The sequence below is a fragment of the Cyprinodon tularosa genome, unplaced genomic scaffold, assembly GCF_016077235.1.
Source record: "Cyprinodon tularosa strain WSP-4 unplaced genomic scaffold, ASM1607723v1 ctg223, whole genome shotgun sequence".
Taxonomy (NCBI): Eukaryota; Metazoa; Chordata; class Actinopteri; order Cyprinodontiformes; family Cyprinodontidae; genus Cyprinodon; species Cyprinodon tularosa.
In genome coordinates this window covers 1,604,136-1,622,257 of record NW_024038833.1, presented here as the reverse complement: position 1 = coordinate 1,622,257, position 18,122 = coordinate 1,604,136, and the positions used below count along the sequence as shown (strand labels likewise).

At 38.1% G+C, this 18,122-nt stretch overlaps 2 protein-coding genes across 6 annotated transcripts in view; one reads left to right on the top strand and one right to left on the bottom strand.

Moving 5' to 3' along the window:
* Positions 1-18,122, top strand: part of LOC119784310 (cyclin-dependent kinase 17-like) — a 61,565-nt gene that overhangs the window by 8,485 nt on the left and 34,958 nt on the right. For 3 of the 5 annotated variants that reach the window (XM_038286292.1, XM_038286290.1, XM_038286291.1), the window contains exons 2-3: positions 9,862-10,022; positions 13,517-13,678. In XM_038286292.1, coding sequence (XP_038142220.1) covers positions 9,893-10,022; positions 13,517-13,678 — 292 coding nt within the window. In that variant the 5' untranslated portion in view covers positions 9,862-9,892. The remainder of the gene's footprint in view (positions 1-9,861; positions 10,023-13,516; positions 13,679-18,122) is intronic. The other 2 variants (XM_038286294.1, XM_038286295.1) reach the window with 1 other exon arrangement.
* On the bottom strand, positions 137-2,941 carry LOC119784312 (piggyBac transposable element-derived protein 3-like). Its single transcript, XM_038286296.1, has 2 exons — positions 2,724-2,941; positions 137-2,160 (listed from the first exon to the last, which is right to left on the bottom strand). The coding sequence occupies exon 2, from the start codon at positions 1,970-1,972 to the stop codon at positions 536-538; it is 1,437 nt and encodes a 478-aa protein (XP_038142224.1). The 5' UTR covers positions 1,973-2,160; positions 2,724-2,941; the 3' UTR covers positions 137-535.

Here is an 18,122-nt window from a genome sequence, read left to right as displayed (position 1 = left end):
TTTAGATGGCAATAAAACACTTTAATTGGGTTTGCTGCTACACAAAAGGGAAGAGAAGATTGTAGCTAGCAGCAGATTCCTGAGTACCGTACAAGCTAGAACTATGCACTTTTCCACACAACAGTTAACCCTCTATGGCATGAATTTTTATTTTATGAGGAAAAAAATATTTCACCCTAGTTTTGGGAGCTTGAGGGGGTCTTTATAAAATATCAATCAGAAAATGTGCTCCACCCTGCCCCCCCCACCAGATTTTGGTTTGTTGTCTCAGGGCAACAATATGCTATAAGGGTACTAAAACGCCAAGGTTTTCTTTAAGTGGAATGATGAACAAACAAGCAATAAATACATTAGAAGAAGTTTTATTTCAAGTTTTATTTCAATTTCAACAAGTTTCCTTTCAACAAACGGCCACAAATGGTTTATTAATTAGTGCATTAGAGATTAGCTGCAGTGTGTTTATGTTTCTAAATACATGTTCCTGTGGGGTACTGAATGGCTCTGTGTTTCTCTTTTTTACAAAGTACAGTTTGTATTATTCTGTATGGAACCTCATGAAGCAGTTGCTGGTGGATGTGAAACAAAGGTGGGCGTCACATTTTTGGCACTTGGCTTTAGGTGTACCTGTGCATCTTGGTACCTTGCATCTCCCTTTCTTTTCATCCATGACCATCCAGTGGGCTGTGGCATCCAGACGCACATCAGGGACTGGGATAGGTGTAGTGGGTCCTCTTCTCCTCTTCTCTTCGTACTCCCCAGCAATTGTGGAACTGGGACGACCTCTCTTGCGCTCCAGATTCTTGCCACTTTTGCACAAGCTTTCTGCAATATACGACTTGAATGTATAAAGCCTCATCTGTTCCTGTTTTCTCATCCCAGTGCTGCTGCAGTCTCTCTTGTAGAGCAGCCAGGCAGTCACGATGGTCATGTCGATAAAGTGGAACATCAGCCGATGGTACCACTTTTTCGACCTGATTTTGTTGCGGTACAGTGCAATGAGGGAGTCCAGCAGATCCACTCCACCCATATTTTTATTGTACTCTCTCACCACAGCAGGACAGGGAACTTTGATGATTTTTTTCTGCTTGGCATCCCACCTATCAACGTCGGTGACTGGGTGTGCTCCAATGTAATTGCTGAGAAGACTGACTGAACGGTTATCATACCATTTCAAGGCATGCAAGGTGGTTTCGCCAACCGTGGCCATCTTCTGTTCAAAAGATCCACGCCCAGTTCTCTTCAACTCAGTATCACACATCAAGTTGACACCTGGTAGTCTGTTGCTACGAACAGTACCAGTACAGTGAATTCCCTGCTGAGCAAGTGTGAGAATGAGAGGGACACTCGTGAACCAGTTGTCAAAGAACACCTTGTAGTTCTGCTGTCTGGGTATTGGCTGGGCCAGACGGAGGACAACATTGCCACTTGCTCCTACATCTGGCAGCTCAGGTGGTTGCACAACTCTCCCTGTGTAAATCTCAAAATTGTGCGGGACACCATCAGAGCCAGCCAAGATGAATATCTTGTAGCCCCATTTCTTTGGCTTAGCTGGCAGGTATTGCTTGAGTGTATTTCTTCCCTTGAATGGGACCATCTGCTCGTCTACAGCCAACTTCTCACTCATTGGTATTGTCTGCAGCTTTGAGGTAAGATGAGTGACCAGTGGTCGGATTTTGTGGAGTGGATCAATATTTTCTTGTTGTCTCACCTCATTGTTGTTGAAGTGCAGGGATTTTTTAATGAACTCCCATCTGTTTAGTCCCATGGTGTCAGCTACCTGGGACACTCGGGTGGCTTTGTTCCAAAACATGCGGGTGCCTGGTAATCCAAACAATGACATGTATACTGCTGTACCCATAAATTGTTCCAGTTCTTTTTTAGCGAGGTTAAGGGGCTTGTTGGTGTCACACTGAATGGCATATAAATTTGACTGCTCTACAACTAGTTCCAGAATGTCTTCAGAAAAAAACATCTTGAAGTATTTGTAGGGGGAATTGATATGATCTGATTTTGGAAGACTGGCCTGCCATTCTGGGTAGTCAGTGATATTGGCACTGTGGGGTGTTCTCCAACGGGGTAAGCGTGGAACAGCTTCCTGTAATACTTCATCATCTTCATTTTCCTCTTCATCCACAGACTCATTGTCATCAGGCAGGTCATCTGTTTTCAAAAGAAACCAGTAAGCATAAAATTAGAATAGGTCATATATACCTCTCTTTACTCACTGATGTACAAACGCACATACATGCTCATTCCATACAGTATGTTACTCTACTGACTGAACCATGATCTCCCAACTCTCCCTCAAACCTGATTTTGGAGTCCACTCTTCCTCACTGTCACTCTCCTCAAGCTCACTGTCCTCACTGTCAGAAGGAATGAGCCTAACCACTTGATCATGTTCCTTACGCCCATAAAATCTTTGTGCATCCATTTTCTGTGATTAATAGTAGATAGTACAGAAAAAATTTTATTATGTTGATAACTACACATACCTACACATCTCCATCCATGAGCATGTTATAGTTCACACAAAAGTGGTCTAACTGCACAATGTTGCCCTGAGGCAACGAATGAAAAACTGCCATTTTAGTATATAAATGAAGACAAAAGGTGTCTTTACTCAATCAAATATGCTTTTTTACTTATTCATGCACATCACAGATATTATTTATACAAAATTATTTAAATTTAAACATGTAAAAAAGTTAAATTTATCTTACCTTCTGCTAGGGGTGTGTCCAAGTCTGCTGCGGTCCAAAAAAGGATTGTTTCACTCCAAGACAAAGGTCAAAGCCACGCCTAGCTCAAATTTCATTGGTCACAGACATATCATCAGACTTTTAATGTGATGTTTTACTTAAAAAAATTTAAAGGGGCGGTGTGTGGGCCAAAATAGTGGTTTGTTGCCTGAGGGCAACAGAATGCCATAGAGGGTTAAGTATCACATCAGAGGAGCATTCAGGTCACAACAGTAATTGAATCCTCGGGACAAGCATGTAGCTGCCTGCAGTGGAAACATGTAAATAAAATCTCAATCACTCTTTTAGTGCAAAAAAAAATGCTATTTTTGTTTTTGGCAAAAGTGCAAAGCCCTGGTTCTTTGTTGTGCAATATGTTTTGTTGTTTTTGGATGAAGAGCTGGGGAAATCTTGCTTCACCTAGAAATTACTCAAAGTGCTTGGTGACTACCATAAAATCGCATCATTGTCAGTATCGTCATGTGATTCATTTTGTCACACGATTTACCCCAAATTGCACAACACAAATGGCTGTCTGAGACTATATTAGTTTCATAAAAAATAAATACATTTTAAATGACTCAAGCTATCTGTGTATACTAAATGTTTTAAAGTCTGGAAGAATAATAAAAGAAAAAATACGATCCACATGGCACACATCATCTGGGAAACATAGTGGTGGAGGCGGTGGGGAAATGTGCAGCAAGCAACTTGATTGGATCACATCTATTTATTTATAACTTCATTTAGCACGGCTTGTGTGGACTCAGTGGACTCCTGGAAATGATTTCTGATGGGTCGAGAGGGAAATATGAAACGCTGGAAATGGCAGTGTCATGCTGTGGGATTTGTGTGGGAAAGTGCGTTAGAGTTTATCGACTTATGTCATATTTTAATAAGTTGTAGGCCAGTGAATGTTTATTCATGGCATTTTAAGTTAGAAGTAGTTTTTTTATATCTTGATGCCATTCATACATGAGGCACGATGGCAAATGAAACCCTGTATCAAAATGAATACAGAGGAGAGTCAGCATGAATCTTCAAGACTTTACTTTCTGCAGATTATCAAAACAGGAAAGATATTATTTGCCTAGACTGTTTTTTTTCTTTGTTCTTTCTTCCTTCTGTCTATTATCCAACTTTTTAGGTTATCTGAGTGAAGAAATGTCAAAGAGAAGCCATGGGTTTAAGAAAAGAATGGACCATTGTTTGGATTATCTGGCTGTGTGCGCTTGTGTGTGGGATTTTGTAGTTGGGCAGATTGGAGCATTACTCATGCATCCCGAGGCTGCTGCTCAAAAAGCAGGGTTTGGAGCATCACAGTGGGTGCCTGCTCCACTCTGCCACATTGCATGTATGTGCAAGCATGCGTGTGATTTGTGTGTCAGTGAATTACATAAAAATGCAGGTTTGTGGCGAGTAGAGAAGATAGGAAGCGGGACGATTTTAAGGTAGGAAAGCTGAAAACAAATGCTACCTTAAATCAGTGGAAATGCAGGGATCCAATCTGACTATACAGATGATGTCTGTGTGTCTCTTGTTGTGGGACACCCACATGCCCCAGGACAGTTGGCTGTTTTTCTTTTTAGAGGCACGAGTGAAATTAAATATTAGGTTTTAAACATGTGCAAAGAAAGCTTAAGAAATGATCAAAATGAAATTTGTAAAGCACACAGGAATACATATTTGAATGTATCTATGTGAGAGAATGAAGTGAGGTTAGATTCTCATCTTTCTCTTTTCTTTTTTTTACTAAAATCAGTGGAAATCGGCCTTGGCCTGTAACTTAGCAACCCAAATGGTGTGTGTGTGTGTCTTGAATTAATTTGACTTCACTTCTGCTATGTCCTCCTCAGGGGTGTGTCAGATCACCTAACTTACTAAATCATAACAACCTTGCAGCCACCCCACACGTGTTTGGAAACACATGCTCACAGGCTGTTAGACACAGATGAATGGTTCGGTACAGAGGGGATTTACTCCTAACCCACTAACCTTTGATCTCTTGTGTTTAGTTTTATCACAATGATCACAGTTTGGCACTTGTGAACTGCTTTTTAAACTAATCTGAAAAGTGCATTGAATGTGTTTAAGAGTGAAGGCATCCTTCATCTGTGATGTCCTTGTGGTCCGTGGGTTGAGCGATGCTCGGTGAGGGTGCTTTGCACATGTTGATAAAGTGAAACCTCATGTCTCAACGGTCGGACTGATTTACCGCTGCCAAACTCCTCGTTTTCTCAATCTAATTTTGCTCCAGTCCAACCAAACACCCTTTGGACACGTCGAACTTTTCTTTATTGCTAAAATTTCACATAAAAACCATAAGTAAAGGATAAAACGACAACATAATACATTCTTGTAGCCCTGTTTGCCTCTCATTTTGACAAAAGTGATGCCAAATTCAAATAACTGAGCGACAAAAGGGGAAACATTTAATTTTAGCATTCTAATTTTTGAGGATTTTTCTTTCTTAAAATGTCTCAGTGAGCATTGCAGACATTAATTGCACATAAATTCATTGCAGTTAGCTGTTTTATGAAATAAGTGCCTTTCTTTCCTCCCCTTTCAACGAACACTGTTCCAAGAAATTAGATTCACCATATTCCCTGTTTAAAACACAGCCATGTCAACTAAAATCATAAATCCAACTTAGAAAGTTTCTTATTTTAAAATTCAATCCGACTACTTTGCCTTCAGAAGCTGTGTAAACAGTCCCCCCCTAAATATACTTGCCACCGAGTAAATAGTTGACTTACTGTATGAAAGTTTATTGTCATACAGTTCTTTATTGTAAACGAATGCTGGGATGATCTCATTCCTTCAGCCTCCTCATAAAGATCAGTAAGGCATATAAAAATAACAAAATAGGCTTAAATTTCGTAGGGAGCATAAAGATAAACATATAGAGCAATAGAAAGGGGTCTTAGGTTGTGATGAATCCAGGTGTACCCTGTTCCAAATTGAGGGTCACATCAGGGTAGAAAGAGAAGTGCATTAAGTAATGGGCTTGTTGTGTAATGCTTTCAGTACAAGTCAGTTAGGGCAGTTCTATGATCTGGAAATGCTGCAGTTGGTCAGGTCTAGGTTCATCAGCTTTATATACTAAAAGTATATATTTATGCATATTCAATATATACCCAAATAAGCTGGACAACCAATCTATCAGTAAATTTCAACCTCCCTGATGGCACAGGCCGAGTCTAAGAAGATGATGGGTAAATTGGGCAATCTTTATTGGAGGATTATTTTCAGACATAATCAGGTCGCCATAGAGTTCACGTCTCATCTTTAGGATGTGCTGGAAAAATAATCTATGCAGTTTTCTGACTCCTGTTCTTCTACACTAGTATAATGAAAAATTATTGCAGCTCTTGATTGAAATGAATGCTGTGACATTGCAGAAACCTGTTGAAATGGATCCACATCAAACTGTAACTAAGGACTCTGTCACACCTTGCTTTAGCCAGCGTATGCCCAATGTCCCAGAATCTCCTAAAATGCTGGCATATGCTTAGCTTTCTATGTATTTTTTCAGGTTTAGGCGTATAATAGCATATTCATGACAAGTCCAGAACTTATGTCCAAAGACAGCCTAACCTATGCATAAACACATGTCAGATACATTGATATGCCTTGATAAGTTATGCACAAGTTACTCATAGATTTTGGATAAGCTTGACACCACATTTTATGACTTCCACTTCCACTTAATGTATGTCAACGGTCAAATAACTTACCTGTTACTTATTCCCCACGTATGAGAATACGCTGACATACGTCCAGAAATTTTGAGCATGCTAAAAATTTCTTGACATACGTATGTCGACGTGTGCCAGCGTGCTTCAGCGTACTTTAGAATGCTCATAATTTATACAAAATCTTATCCAACATATATATTTTTGCCAGGTTTACCGTACTTCAGGCAAGAAAAGCATCACTTGTCTGGAAAAAACCTTACTTTCTTTTCTTTTTTATTTTTGTGTCCTTGATGCATGTAGATGAAACTTTATTGAAAATTATTTGGGGAGTAAAGTCGTTTACAATGGATACAGAGATGGAAAGAGAGGAAATAAGGAAAGAGTAGATAAGACCTAAAGGAGAGAGAGATGGACAGTTTTTAAAACTTTTTTAAGTTTTTAAAATTTAAAAAACCATACCTTGTTTGACTAGAGCTTTCTTTTGAATTTTCAATTTAAAAAGTTAAATGAAACATCAGTTCAGGTTAGGTCTCCAAATATTCTTTATCTGCCTCCAGCATGCCACTGGAATGTGCTTTTGCGAAATGTACCGTTTTCTGTGTTCGGTTCATGTGCAGTACTTTGAATTGTCTTGTTACTGAAATGTCCTTTACAAATAAGCATGCCTTGCCTTGCCTTGTGGGATTTTGAAATATGTTGTTTGCTCAGATGTTTATCTGTAAATACAGCACTAGGTTTAGAAGTCTGTGAGCTGTCCTTAATAACTGCACATCGCTTTCTTTTCCTGAGATGTTTTTTTTTCCTTTGTTGTACAAGCTATTCTTATTTTAGTTTTAAAAATGTGTTTTGCTTTCTTTGTTTAAAAAAAAAACTTCTGTGTTATATAGACCTCTATTCTGCCTGAGTGGTTCATAGGTCCAAGTAAAGTTGATTTAAAAAAAAAAGTGAAAAATGATTGTGTCTGAGGTCTAATATAACATTTTGAACATTGAAACATCTAGAAAGCCTCCTTTCCAAAAAAGCCTCCCCCTCAGAAGCAATAAATAAACAAGTGATGTCAACCTTTGTGCAGTTATACTCTTATTCGCCCACAGATCAATTAGTATTCCAATCTGTAGTACTCCATGTTGTCACCCACATTTGGATGGGTTTCGTATTACTCTACATGCTACATCGGTGCAGATAAGATGAAGACTGAAATCAGTTGTTATTGTGTGTGTTTGTGTGTATGCAGGAATGGGAGAAACTGTGTTTTGATGATAATATTTCTATGTATTATCCAGGTAATAGAAAAAGCACGGGTACCAGCTGTCTCTCATAACATGCCTCATTATTCCTGATAATTTCTGGATGATAGCTTCAAGTTTGCATGACGCTTCTTTCTTAATGGAGTCTGGGAAAATATGCAAAATAGTGGGGGGAGGGAGATTAGCACCATGATAATTCAAGTAACAGATGATGTGAAATAAAGGAGGGTAGTTCTGCTTTTGTTCTATGCTTAAATTTGGTGTCTTGGAGAGAAATGCCAAACCATGTTCATTTGAACTGGCATAGACAAATGGCGACTCTCCGTGTGCACATCTTCTGGCGGAGAAAAGCCAGTTGTCCTCAGTGAGGATGTTTAAGTTCGCTTGAAGCACTGTGCGTCTCTAATAGGCCTGACAGACTGAGAGCTTGAAAGGATGAATGGTTTTTGTTAAAGCCTCCGAGGATGGATTTGGAGTGAAGGGCAGTGGGCATTGAATTGTGTGTGTTTCGATGTGTGTGCTTATCAGCCCCAGAACCTCTGCTTTTTTATTGGATATGGGAAACAGTAAATGGAAAGTAGACTGGAATGGTTGAATACTATTCATAATTCTTTAAGGTTTCACATGACAAATACATATGTTGATGTATTTTTTTCAGAGTTTCCATTGAAATACCAACAGAAACCAAACGGCCTGTTTTAAAACATTGATTAAAAACCAGCATCATGAAAAAATAGATTTTAAAGAAATATCTCAAGTTTTTTTTTCTTTAACATCTCATTTATCCTTTTCTATTCAAACATGGAAACTATGTTCCACAACTACAAGGCTGCCAAGATGCAGATGACTATTCAAAGTGAGAGGATAGATAAGGAGGGCATTAATCCGAAAGAGTTTTGTAAGGTTAAAAACCACCAACTTGATTAGTATTATTGGTGCTCCTGAACCTGGTCTGTGTGGAAGAGAAGCAAGAAAAAAAAGCTACTAAAAATCAAATTACATCTTTGCATGGCTAAGGAACAAAGTAAAAATGGGGGATGGTTGCTCTGCAAAAAAACAGGTCATTTTCCCTGTGGTGGAAGAACTACAACTGCCCAAGACCCCTAAGACACTATCCCCATCATGAGACATAGTGGGGTCTGCATCATGCTATGGGGATGCCTTTCTTTGGCTTTAACAGAAAAGTTGGTCAGAAATGGTTGAGAAAAATGGCAGGCATTTCCCGAGGAGAACTTGTCGTTTAAAGACTTTGTGATGTGGGCAGAGATTTGTTTCCTAATCAGCCATAGCTTCAGTGTTTTAACCTGGAAAAAGACTTGGCTTACACTAGGCTAAGTGCTCAATAAAGGAAGAAGCTGTTTAGAGCAAAGCACATCTAGTAGAATGGTCCAGTCAAAGTCCAGGCGTCTATGATAAGACTTAAAAATTATACAATTGATCAATGTGAGTTTGAGATGATTTGTAAAGAAGAGTGAGTGTGAAAACTGCTTAGCTCAGAGCTGGTGTGCCCGCCGGCCTTTATTTTAACAACCGGATGCTTCCCTAATGCAGCTATGCAATATTTCCATCATTAAGTATTATAAATAAGACAAAGTTCCCTTTATAACTGAGTTGTTGATTGGATCCTTGCTCAGAGCCAGACACCTATGAAGTATAATTAGCTTCATAACTTTAGTTTTAAACACCGTAGACAGTAGCTCGTGCTACAGTTCATACAGTTGAAGGAATATAGCATGCCTGTGTGTGTCGATCAACATTCATCTCAGAAGGATGCTGTTGTCTGAAATCTCAGATGAAATGCACAGTCAGCAATCTACATGTTATTTTTTATTTTTTTTTATTTTTACATTTTTGTTTGTTGTGCTGTTCTCGTTCTTTCTCCCTCTCTGGGTCTGTCCGTCTCTCATTCTTTGTCTTTCATTCTGCAGTGTTTGCACTTGGGTACATAACAATGAGAACTCACGCTGCGTGAGCAAACACAATCATCGGGAGACCAAAGAACTTTAGAAAATGCGTAGTGGGGCTCCAGTGCAGCAGTTTCACTGTACAGTAAAAAAAAAATAGCAAGGTGGCAAGATTCTGACTGCTGATGGCTGTAATCAGAGCAATGTTCATGCTTATGTTTTTTTTTTAGATAATCATGATGTTTATGTAATTTCTTTCCCTCCTTTTTAGGCCATTGGGCCCTGGTGGTGGAGCTGAGAAGATGGACAGGATGAAGATTATCAAGCGGAGGCTGTCCATGTCTCTACGAAGCGCTCGGCCTGTTGATGACTCCCTGTCTGAACTGGCAGAGCAGATGGCTCTGGATGAGCCATCCACAGCCAGGGACAACGGTGAGACATGTCCTCTAAGACACACACTTTCTTACATCACTCCCCCGACTGGCAACAATGAAAGTCCTATTAGACATTTAAATACTACATTATAAACATTGTATCTATATGTCTGTATTAGGTAGTGCAATGACATGAAATTCTTTTTTTATTGAAACCGAATATACACAGACAAGACACGAGAAGTATTATTCCAAAGTTTGCACATGTAGAGCGATCTTAACTCTCATTAGACTAATATTTCTATTTGGGAAATCAGCTTGTTTGCAGCCAAAAGGAGTTATGGCCAGTTTGTGCAACTTGCATGGATGTTATCGAGCAATGAAAATAATTAAAACCAAACCAACTAAAATAAAAATAATATATTATTTGCTTGGGACTGCTCTAAAATATAAGTGTCTTACTTCAAGCTTCTTCTATACATTTAAATTGCTGCTTAAAATCAGACCTTAAAAGGTTACAGTCATATGTCTACAAAAAAAAAAAAAAAACCCACCAAAAACCTTTTGATCATGATGAAGTAAGGCTATAAGCTATATTCTGAGTAAAATTCCAACACCGGACACGATATGCAGACATGGAGCTAACATCCAGAAAGCTAGATACTGGCAATATGCAGCTGCATTGTAAATATGCATAAAAATGGCTTTATTTGCCAACAAACTGAGCAAAAACAAAGCATAAAAGCAAACAATAAGAATAATGCCCCTCAAGGGTGAACTACTGGTGTATAAATCTAAAAATGCTATTTACCATGACTATGTGTCTTTAAAGCAAGGAGTAGAGATAGCAAGTTTATAAATAGCTTCTTGGGCAGAATAAAAAGGTTCTGAGAAATTGATGGTCTTAATGAAAAAAAACATCTTCAACTGAGAAGTAAAGAGATAAAAGTAAAGAGGAATATTGATTTATTAAGATGCCGGTAATAATAAACAATTTTTGTTGTTGTTGTCTATCTCTGTTTTAGGGAATTAGAAAAAGTTCAATACTTTTCCAAACTATTTTTGAATAAAATAAAGGGAGATAGACCTTTCAAAATGAAATATTTTAAAAAGATCTATAGATATATATCATTTGAATATTTATAGCATTTAAATCTATTTATTGCAATCTGTGATGTAGTGGAAGAACTAAGCAGATAGAATTTCTAGAAGTCCCTGCCTTTGGAGCAGTATTACAGCCCAATAATCTGGAGCAATTCTCTAGCATTATGCTACCTAAAAGAAAAAAAAAAGTGTTGTTTAATTCATACAGTTAAACATGGAAATTATTATATGAAAAAAGCCCAATTCCTTAAAAGACTGAAATGTTTTATGTTGAAATTTATGTTTAGACGTTTGCATGCTGCTGTTTCTTGCAGAAAAAAATGTTTGTGTAATATGAAACAAAACCAAAAATGATCTTGGTGTCTTGCTTTAAGACTGTATTTGTGTTTTATTTTGCCTGGTTTCAGTTACAGCATCCTCCACATTTACTGCATCCCTGTTAAAGATGTGCAGGAATCCTTAGACTTAAGCAATATTCAACACTGAATATTTTTCAAAAGTATTCAGTGGGGGCAGATTTAAAGACAGATTCAGGTAATGCAAAATGTATAAATATACAATGGTCTGAAAAGGCCTAGATAAAATGGCTAGCTCTCATCTTGCTAATATAAAGAGGAGTTTGTCAAATAATAAAACCTATGAAATGCTGGTATGCAAGGTTGGTTGAGTTTTGGATGAGTTTTTCTTTTCACTGCATGCAGTCAGGAGGTTGTAAAAGGAGTTAAAAATGTCTCCAAAGATTACTACTGAAGAACTGCAGCAAAGTCTAAGATAAGTTAACTTTTGTAGAATTAGCATATCAAGTTTTCAACTTTCTTTTAACTAAATATTGTATCTTTACCAGGGTTCTTATGGATAGTGCCTTACAGAAAACTAAGTACAAAATTTTTGCCATTAGATCACAAGTTACTTTATTTTTCAAAATCTTTAAACACAATAAATAGAGAAGAAGATATTCTAGATATTGTACTTTATTTTTTAACTAATTTCTCACAGAAATAAAGTATTTGCTTAGTTGAATGTGCATACAGTGTCAGGGTGTGGATGCAAACCTGTAGGATGAATTTACTAGTCATAAAGTTGGAGGCGCACACCTGCAAATAACCTTATAAAACAATGTTAATCCGCTGCAACTTCTCTATTCTTCACCACCCTCATCTTCATCACAACTCACTTCATTGTTCCTCTCACAAAAAGGTCTTGTCAAACATTAAAAAAAAAACAGTTTGTCTGCTAATGTGAAGGAAAGCAGTGCATGCTGGAAAGTCTGAATGCCATCTGCTGGACGTTTTTAAGGATTACAGTTCTTGCTCTGTAGAAATGGGAGACTTCACACTGAGGCTTTGTTCAGCTAAGCGGTAGCTGCATTATGCTTCTCTGATTTTTTATTTCTACACATGAACCAATATACTGATTTTCAATAATATACCGATTATTTTTTGGTCACTGCCATTCCTATGTTCTTACATCCATCTTAACATTTTTACACGCCTCTCTTTAGTTGTGTCGTTGCATTTCCAGAGAGCACAGCCAGTGGGTGTAGAGAGGCTGGAGTAAGTAATGTACGGGATGAGAAAAGAAGCGGCATTAAATTTTAACAACTACTTCTACATCCCCATCTTCTTATGGCCTTTTGCTGCGCTGTGACACTTCCCTACCCACATGTGCTCAAACTCCCACACATTTTCATCTCTACTTCTTCGTTAAATGGATGGTAAACATTTTGGGATGATCACCATGGAGGGTGGGAGAGAATTTATTAAAGAACAAAATTAGATTTTTTCAATTTTATGCAGAAGATGGGAGCAATTTCCTTTGGGTTTTCACATTCTCTAAAAATATAAGTGTTAAGTTGATAAACATACCTTCGGATGATGCTATTATTGCAAGCTGAACCTCAAGAGTGTAGGTTTAGGGGTTCTGCTTTCTGAGGGCGAATAGTCATTCAGCAGCTTTTGCAGCTGTCATGCTCTGCCTTTCTTGCACGCTTTCTTCTGTTTTTGTTGCTTTTCTGTCTGCATGTCATCTGACCGCTCCTCTGGTGACTCAACACGTGTTCCACATTGCATGCCTCATACTTTTTCATTTCAAATTCAAATTGGTATGTGCCACTGCTGCTTCATCTCCTAACAGAGTGACTGTATATGTCCGCTGCCTTTTACCTATCACTGCTCCATTTTGTCCCGTTGCTGGGAGTTCTGTGTCTTTTGTCTGACTCTGTATTTAGTATCATTGTTAGTTTGTATCATCTGATTTTCCTCGCTCTCTTTTCTCCCATTTTCTGTTTTCAGTTCCTGGCAAACATTTTTTATTCTAACTGTCCATGTGTATTCTGGTCCTCTACCTGTCCTGCTTTTTTGAAAATGTCCTCCTTTTTCTTCTTCTCTCCATTCTCCTTCCTTTTTTGGTTTTCTTCCCATGCCTGCCCGTGTATGTCGTGCATCTCAGTGCCAGTGGTGTGCTCAGTGCACCCTCCCGCCTCTCATAGTGCTCCTTCCTTCCTGCGTCAATATGCCGGTCATCTGGGCCGCACGGCCTTGCGCAGAGAGCCAGGCGGAGGGCTGGAGAGGGAAAGAGCCTTACTGAGCCTGCACAGGACCGGATCTTTGGGTATACGCACACACATGAACACGCATGTTAAATTATGCAGAGCAGAGAAATATTTCTCTTCTTCAGGTTTGTTTAGCTTTCAAGAGTAAGAATTTTATATATTACAGGAAATTAACATTTAAGTCTAGACTTTGACTAGACCATTGCATGACATTTGTTTTCATTTGTGTTTTCGCCATTCAGATGAGAACTTTTTAGTTTACTTTGGATGATTGTCCTGTTGCATTACCCAGGTGTGGAGAAGGGCTGCACTTTGAGAATTTATGCTTCCATCAATTACTGCAAGGACTTGAAGGAGCAAAGCAGTACATGACTCTGTTTTCTTTATCTAAGAGAGTTGAAATTATTCAGGTCTTGCTTTGCCTGAATAATTCCATAAAAATCTGGTTAATGTGAGTGTAAGTCGTTTTTACGTAGGCCTTGATTAATTTGTATGGCTTTTTAAGCTAGAGCAGCCAATAACAAATATGTATGTGCTGCCTGGGAAGCATTATTTATCTCTCCTTTAAGTATTAGTAAACATTCCCTAAGTCAAGGAAATTTTTGAATGAAGTATGATTTATTTATGCTGTGGAAATTGCATATTTACCTTTGGTTGGACCAAGTTTAGCTTCAATTAAATCAATTATTAGTTGTAGCTTTGTTTCATTTACATACTTCTCAGGGTTTTCAATGAGGTAACGGTTTCAGGTTAAGGGTATAGTGGAGGATTTTAAGCAAATTTTTGACAAGACCCTCTACACTTAAAAAAAAATGCACATGCACTACCCTGTACCTGCTCCTGTGAGGAAATGCCTATATATTAATACTTATCTTCCCTGGAAAGTTACAATATAGAGGTACCGTAGATAACTTTTGTGATGGGAAATGGATTTATCCAATAGGATGCCAAAGTTTGCATGTCGAGTAGAAACTTTGCAACCGAAGCATCAGTGGGAAGCCCGACTCATGCTTTCAGTGTACGCCATCGCCTGAAAGAATTTCCCAAAAACACTCTGGTCTTGTTTCCCTCTTCTGAGGCCTTTCTCTTTTTATCTTACACTTGGTGGACACTTTTTCCTCTTTTGACCCTTGGCTATTTTCAAAGAACCGCTGTGAGAAAGGTGAGCTTCAATGACTGTCAGAAATCATAGCTCAGCAGAAATACACGCCTGAAAGTGCGCATGCGCTGAAAAAGACAGCTAACGGGACAAGCACGTAGGACGGCCTTACGTAAACATATCATCAGAATGATTGACAATTAGGAGGACCACTTATTTTGATGATTCACCCCGAAAAAAGAAAATCCTCCACTATACCTTTAAGTGATGCTCCCTTGGGTTTATGGCCATGACTTGTTAAACCTCTGCTTTAAAAAACAAATAAATCTGAAATAATATTCAGAGACCTGATTAAGTGTATGTTTGGACCTCCTGTCCTGTTAATTATTCTTTACTACAGCAATGGTTGCAAAGCAAAAACAAATTTGTGTGGTGACTTTCTTTTTTTTGAAAGAGGCCTACCATTTTGTCAGTTACCAATTTTGTCTTAGTTGTTTTATAGCTTTGTGTGGTAATATTTAAAATGAATTTCTTACATTTTGACAGTGTGTTCCTGCCTTAATGTGATTCCATGGAAACCCAGCAAAACATAGAATAAGAAAAAACATTTCTAGTTTCCTCACCTGTCAGTTCTTTTATTGCTATTGCTGATCCATGTTTTTAATTTTGAGTATTTGGACATTACTGCCACCTGTGGATGGGAATCCATGTGCTTATGACACAGACTATCATACAGATATGATCTTGGATATGGATCGGTAATAGACATAATGTAACATGCACAAACATACACATACATGCCAGCACTAAAGCAACTGCTGTCTGCATTCCTTGTTTCTGTATTGTGTAATGTCGCATCTGATTTAATGGATCCCAGTGATCTAATTTTCAGTTTGTTTTTATGGCTAATGTAAGGAGCAATAGGGCAGGGTGCAGTAGTAAAAGTAAATGATGAATAGAAATAGAAGGATAATTATAGAGATGAGCTCACTCTCTGCTGATCTGTAGGGAAGTGGTCATCATTGGGTACATTAAAAATCCTATTGTGCTGTTTCTCCCCTGCATGATCTGCAGATAGACCCCAACACTTACAGCTGCATCTACTCCTTGGGAGATAATTAAGAGCTTAGAATAAAGAATAAAAGCAGGTATATTTGGATAAAGCTTCAAGGATCCATGTGTAGAGTATTGGGTCACCTGTTTCTCTTTAGAATTTATTTAGCTTGAATCAATATACCAAAATGATAAAAACAAGTTGAAAATAACTTTTAAAAATTGGTGTAAAAAATAATTGCAGAAGATTTTAAATGTAACCCATCTGTTATGCTTGTTGGGATTTTATGGGGGAGATAAATATAAAGTAGTGCATGATGTGAAGTTGAATATATTACTGTTTTTTTAAATAGTTCTCTTAAATATGGTCCTGAAAGGAGTGGCAGCTTTTACAGTTAGTTTCCCTGTGGACAAACATCACTACAAGGGCTGAAAAACACACCAAATACTCCAGGGATGAAGAAAAAATAAAGTATCCTAAGCTTTAAATGCCTCAGAGCAGAGTTGAGTCGGTCCTCTGAAAAAGGAAATGTAGCAAAACTGTAAACTTACCAACTTAACTCACTGACTGAAGCATCCCTTAGCAAATATCCTCAGTTTAGGCGAGATAATCTGTGGGTTGGACAACAGAGTTATGTCTTAAAATCTGCTTCTTCTGAAGCAGAAATAACTCCCCTTAATGTTTAATGTCGTGTGAAAACGCAGCAAACAGGTTGAAGGTAGTTCTCAGGTCAGATAAAACAAAAAAGTTTTATTCTGCCTGGATATTACTTTTTTTTTTTTTTTTTTGCAAACAACTAACTCTGCAGATTAGAACTGAAACAATTGGATTTGGCATTAATCGTTATAATAGATTGAAATTGAAATAATCGTCAGCCAATTTAGTAATCGATTAATCATTAACAGGAGTATAGAGACTGTAAAACATGCCTTTAGCTGTCAGAGCAATGCATTTAGAGGAGTAATTATGTCAAAATTGTATTAAAGATATATAAACATTTCGCATTTAAGATAAAGAAAATTTTTGTTTCTGTTTAGCTTGCTAAAAAAGTCGATTTTAAGGAACCTTTTGCTATGTGATAATCGATTAACTAAAAAAAAATCAACAGATTAATCGATTTGCTGGATAATCGTTAGTTCTAGCTCCACTGCAGATGAATGAATCTAAACACAGGTTGATCGTTAGAGGAAAGATCTGATTTGGGTGGAGGTTTGCCTTTCAGCAGGAAAACAACTGAACACAGAGAGGTATGATGGAGGGTTTATATCAAAGCACATTCATGTTAGAATAACTCGGTCAATGTGCAGAACTAATCTAATTGAGAATCTGTCACAAGGTTTTTAGAAATTACATCTTCAGACTCTCTCCATCCAATTGGATAGATTTATTTAAAAAAATGGCAAGGCACTTTCAGAATTAAAAAGAAAAAAATGTCTTTGGATTAAAGTTTTCAGAGAGATAACTCTAAAGACATGCAGATTTAGCAAGGGATGATGTCAGAGTATTTATTCAGACAGACAGATGCAAGCTGCATATTTTTTTTTTTAAACTTTCCAAATATATCAGTTTGCTTCACTTTTTGGTGTTCTGTCTTATTAAAGGAATAGTACACCCAAAACATGATTAGCCTTCATTTTCTACTCACCCCCATGCTGAACAACACTCTGGAGTACTTTTTTGATATCTCAAATGCATCTGGAGATCTGGGAGGCTTCTTGCTGTCTGCTGACATTCAAATAATGGAGGTCTATGGAGTCCGAGACAGAAGGGTCCATAAAAGTCCACGAAAAACCTGTCAATATTCCTCCATACTGCTCGTCCAATGTATTCCAAGTGCCCTGAGTGGGTAGCATCCAGAATTTACTCGAAACGAAGTGATTTAGAATGTTTTTAGAGCATAAACAGTAGTGTATAGGATTTCCTGAAAGCGCGCACATGCGCGCGCTCACGACGCTACGGAAGCCGGCAGACCAAACCAGCGCATTCAGCTCGGCAAAGAACTCATGCTCTTCCTCAACACTGAAGTCCTCAGACATTTTTCTTTCGTTGTTTCTTTCTTTGCACAGGTAAACAGCACATTTCTTCTTCTACGCTTGCATTATTGGCAGAGCAGACGCTGAATGCGCACTTTCATCTGGTTTGGTCTGCCGGCTTCCGTAGCGTCGTGAGCGCGCATGTGCGCGCTTTCAGGAAATCCTATACACTACTGTTTATGCTCTAAAAACATTCTAAATGACTTCGTTTCGAGTAAATTCTGGATGCTACCCACTCAGGACACTTGGAATACATTGGAAGAGCAGTATGGAGGAATATTGACACGTTTTTTTGTGGACTTTTATGGACCTTTCTG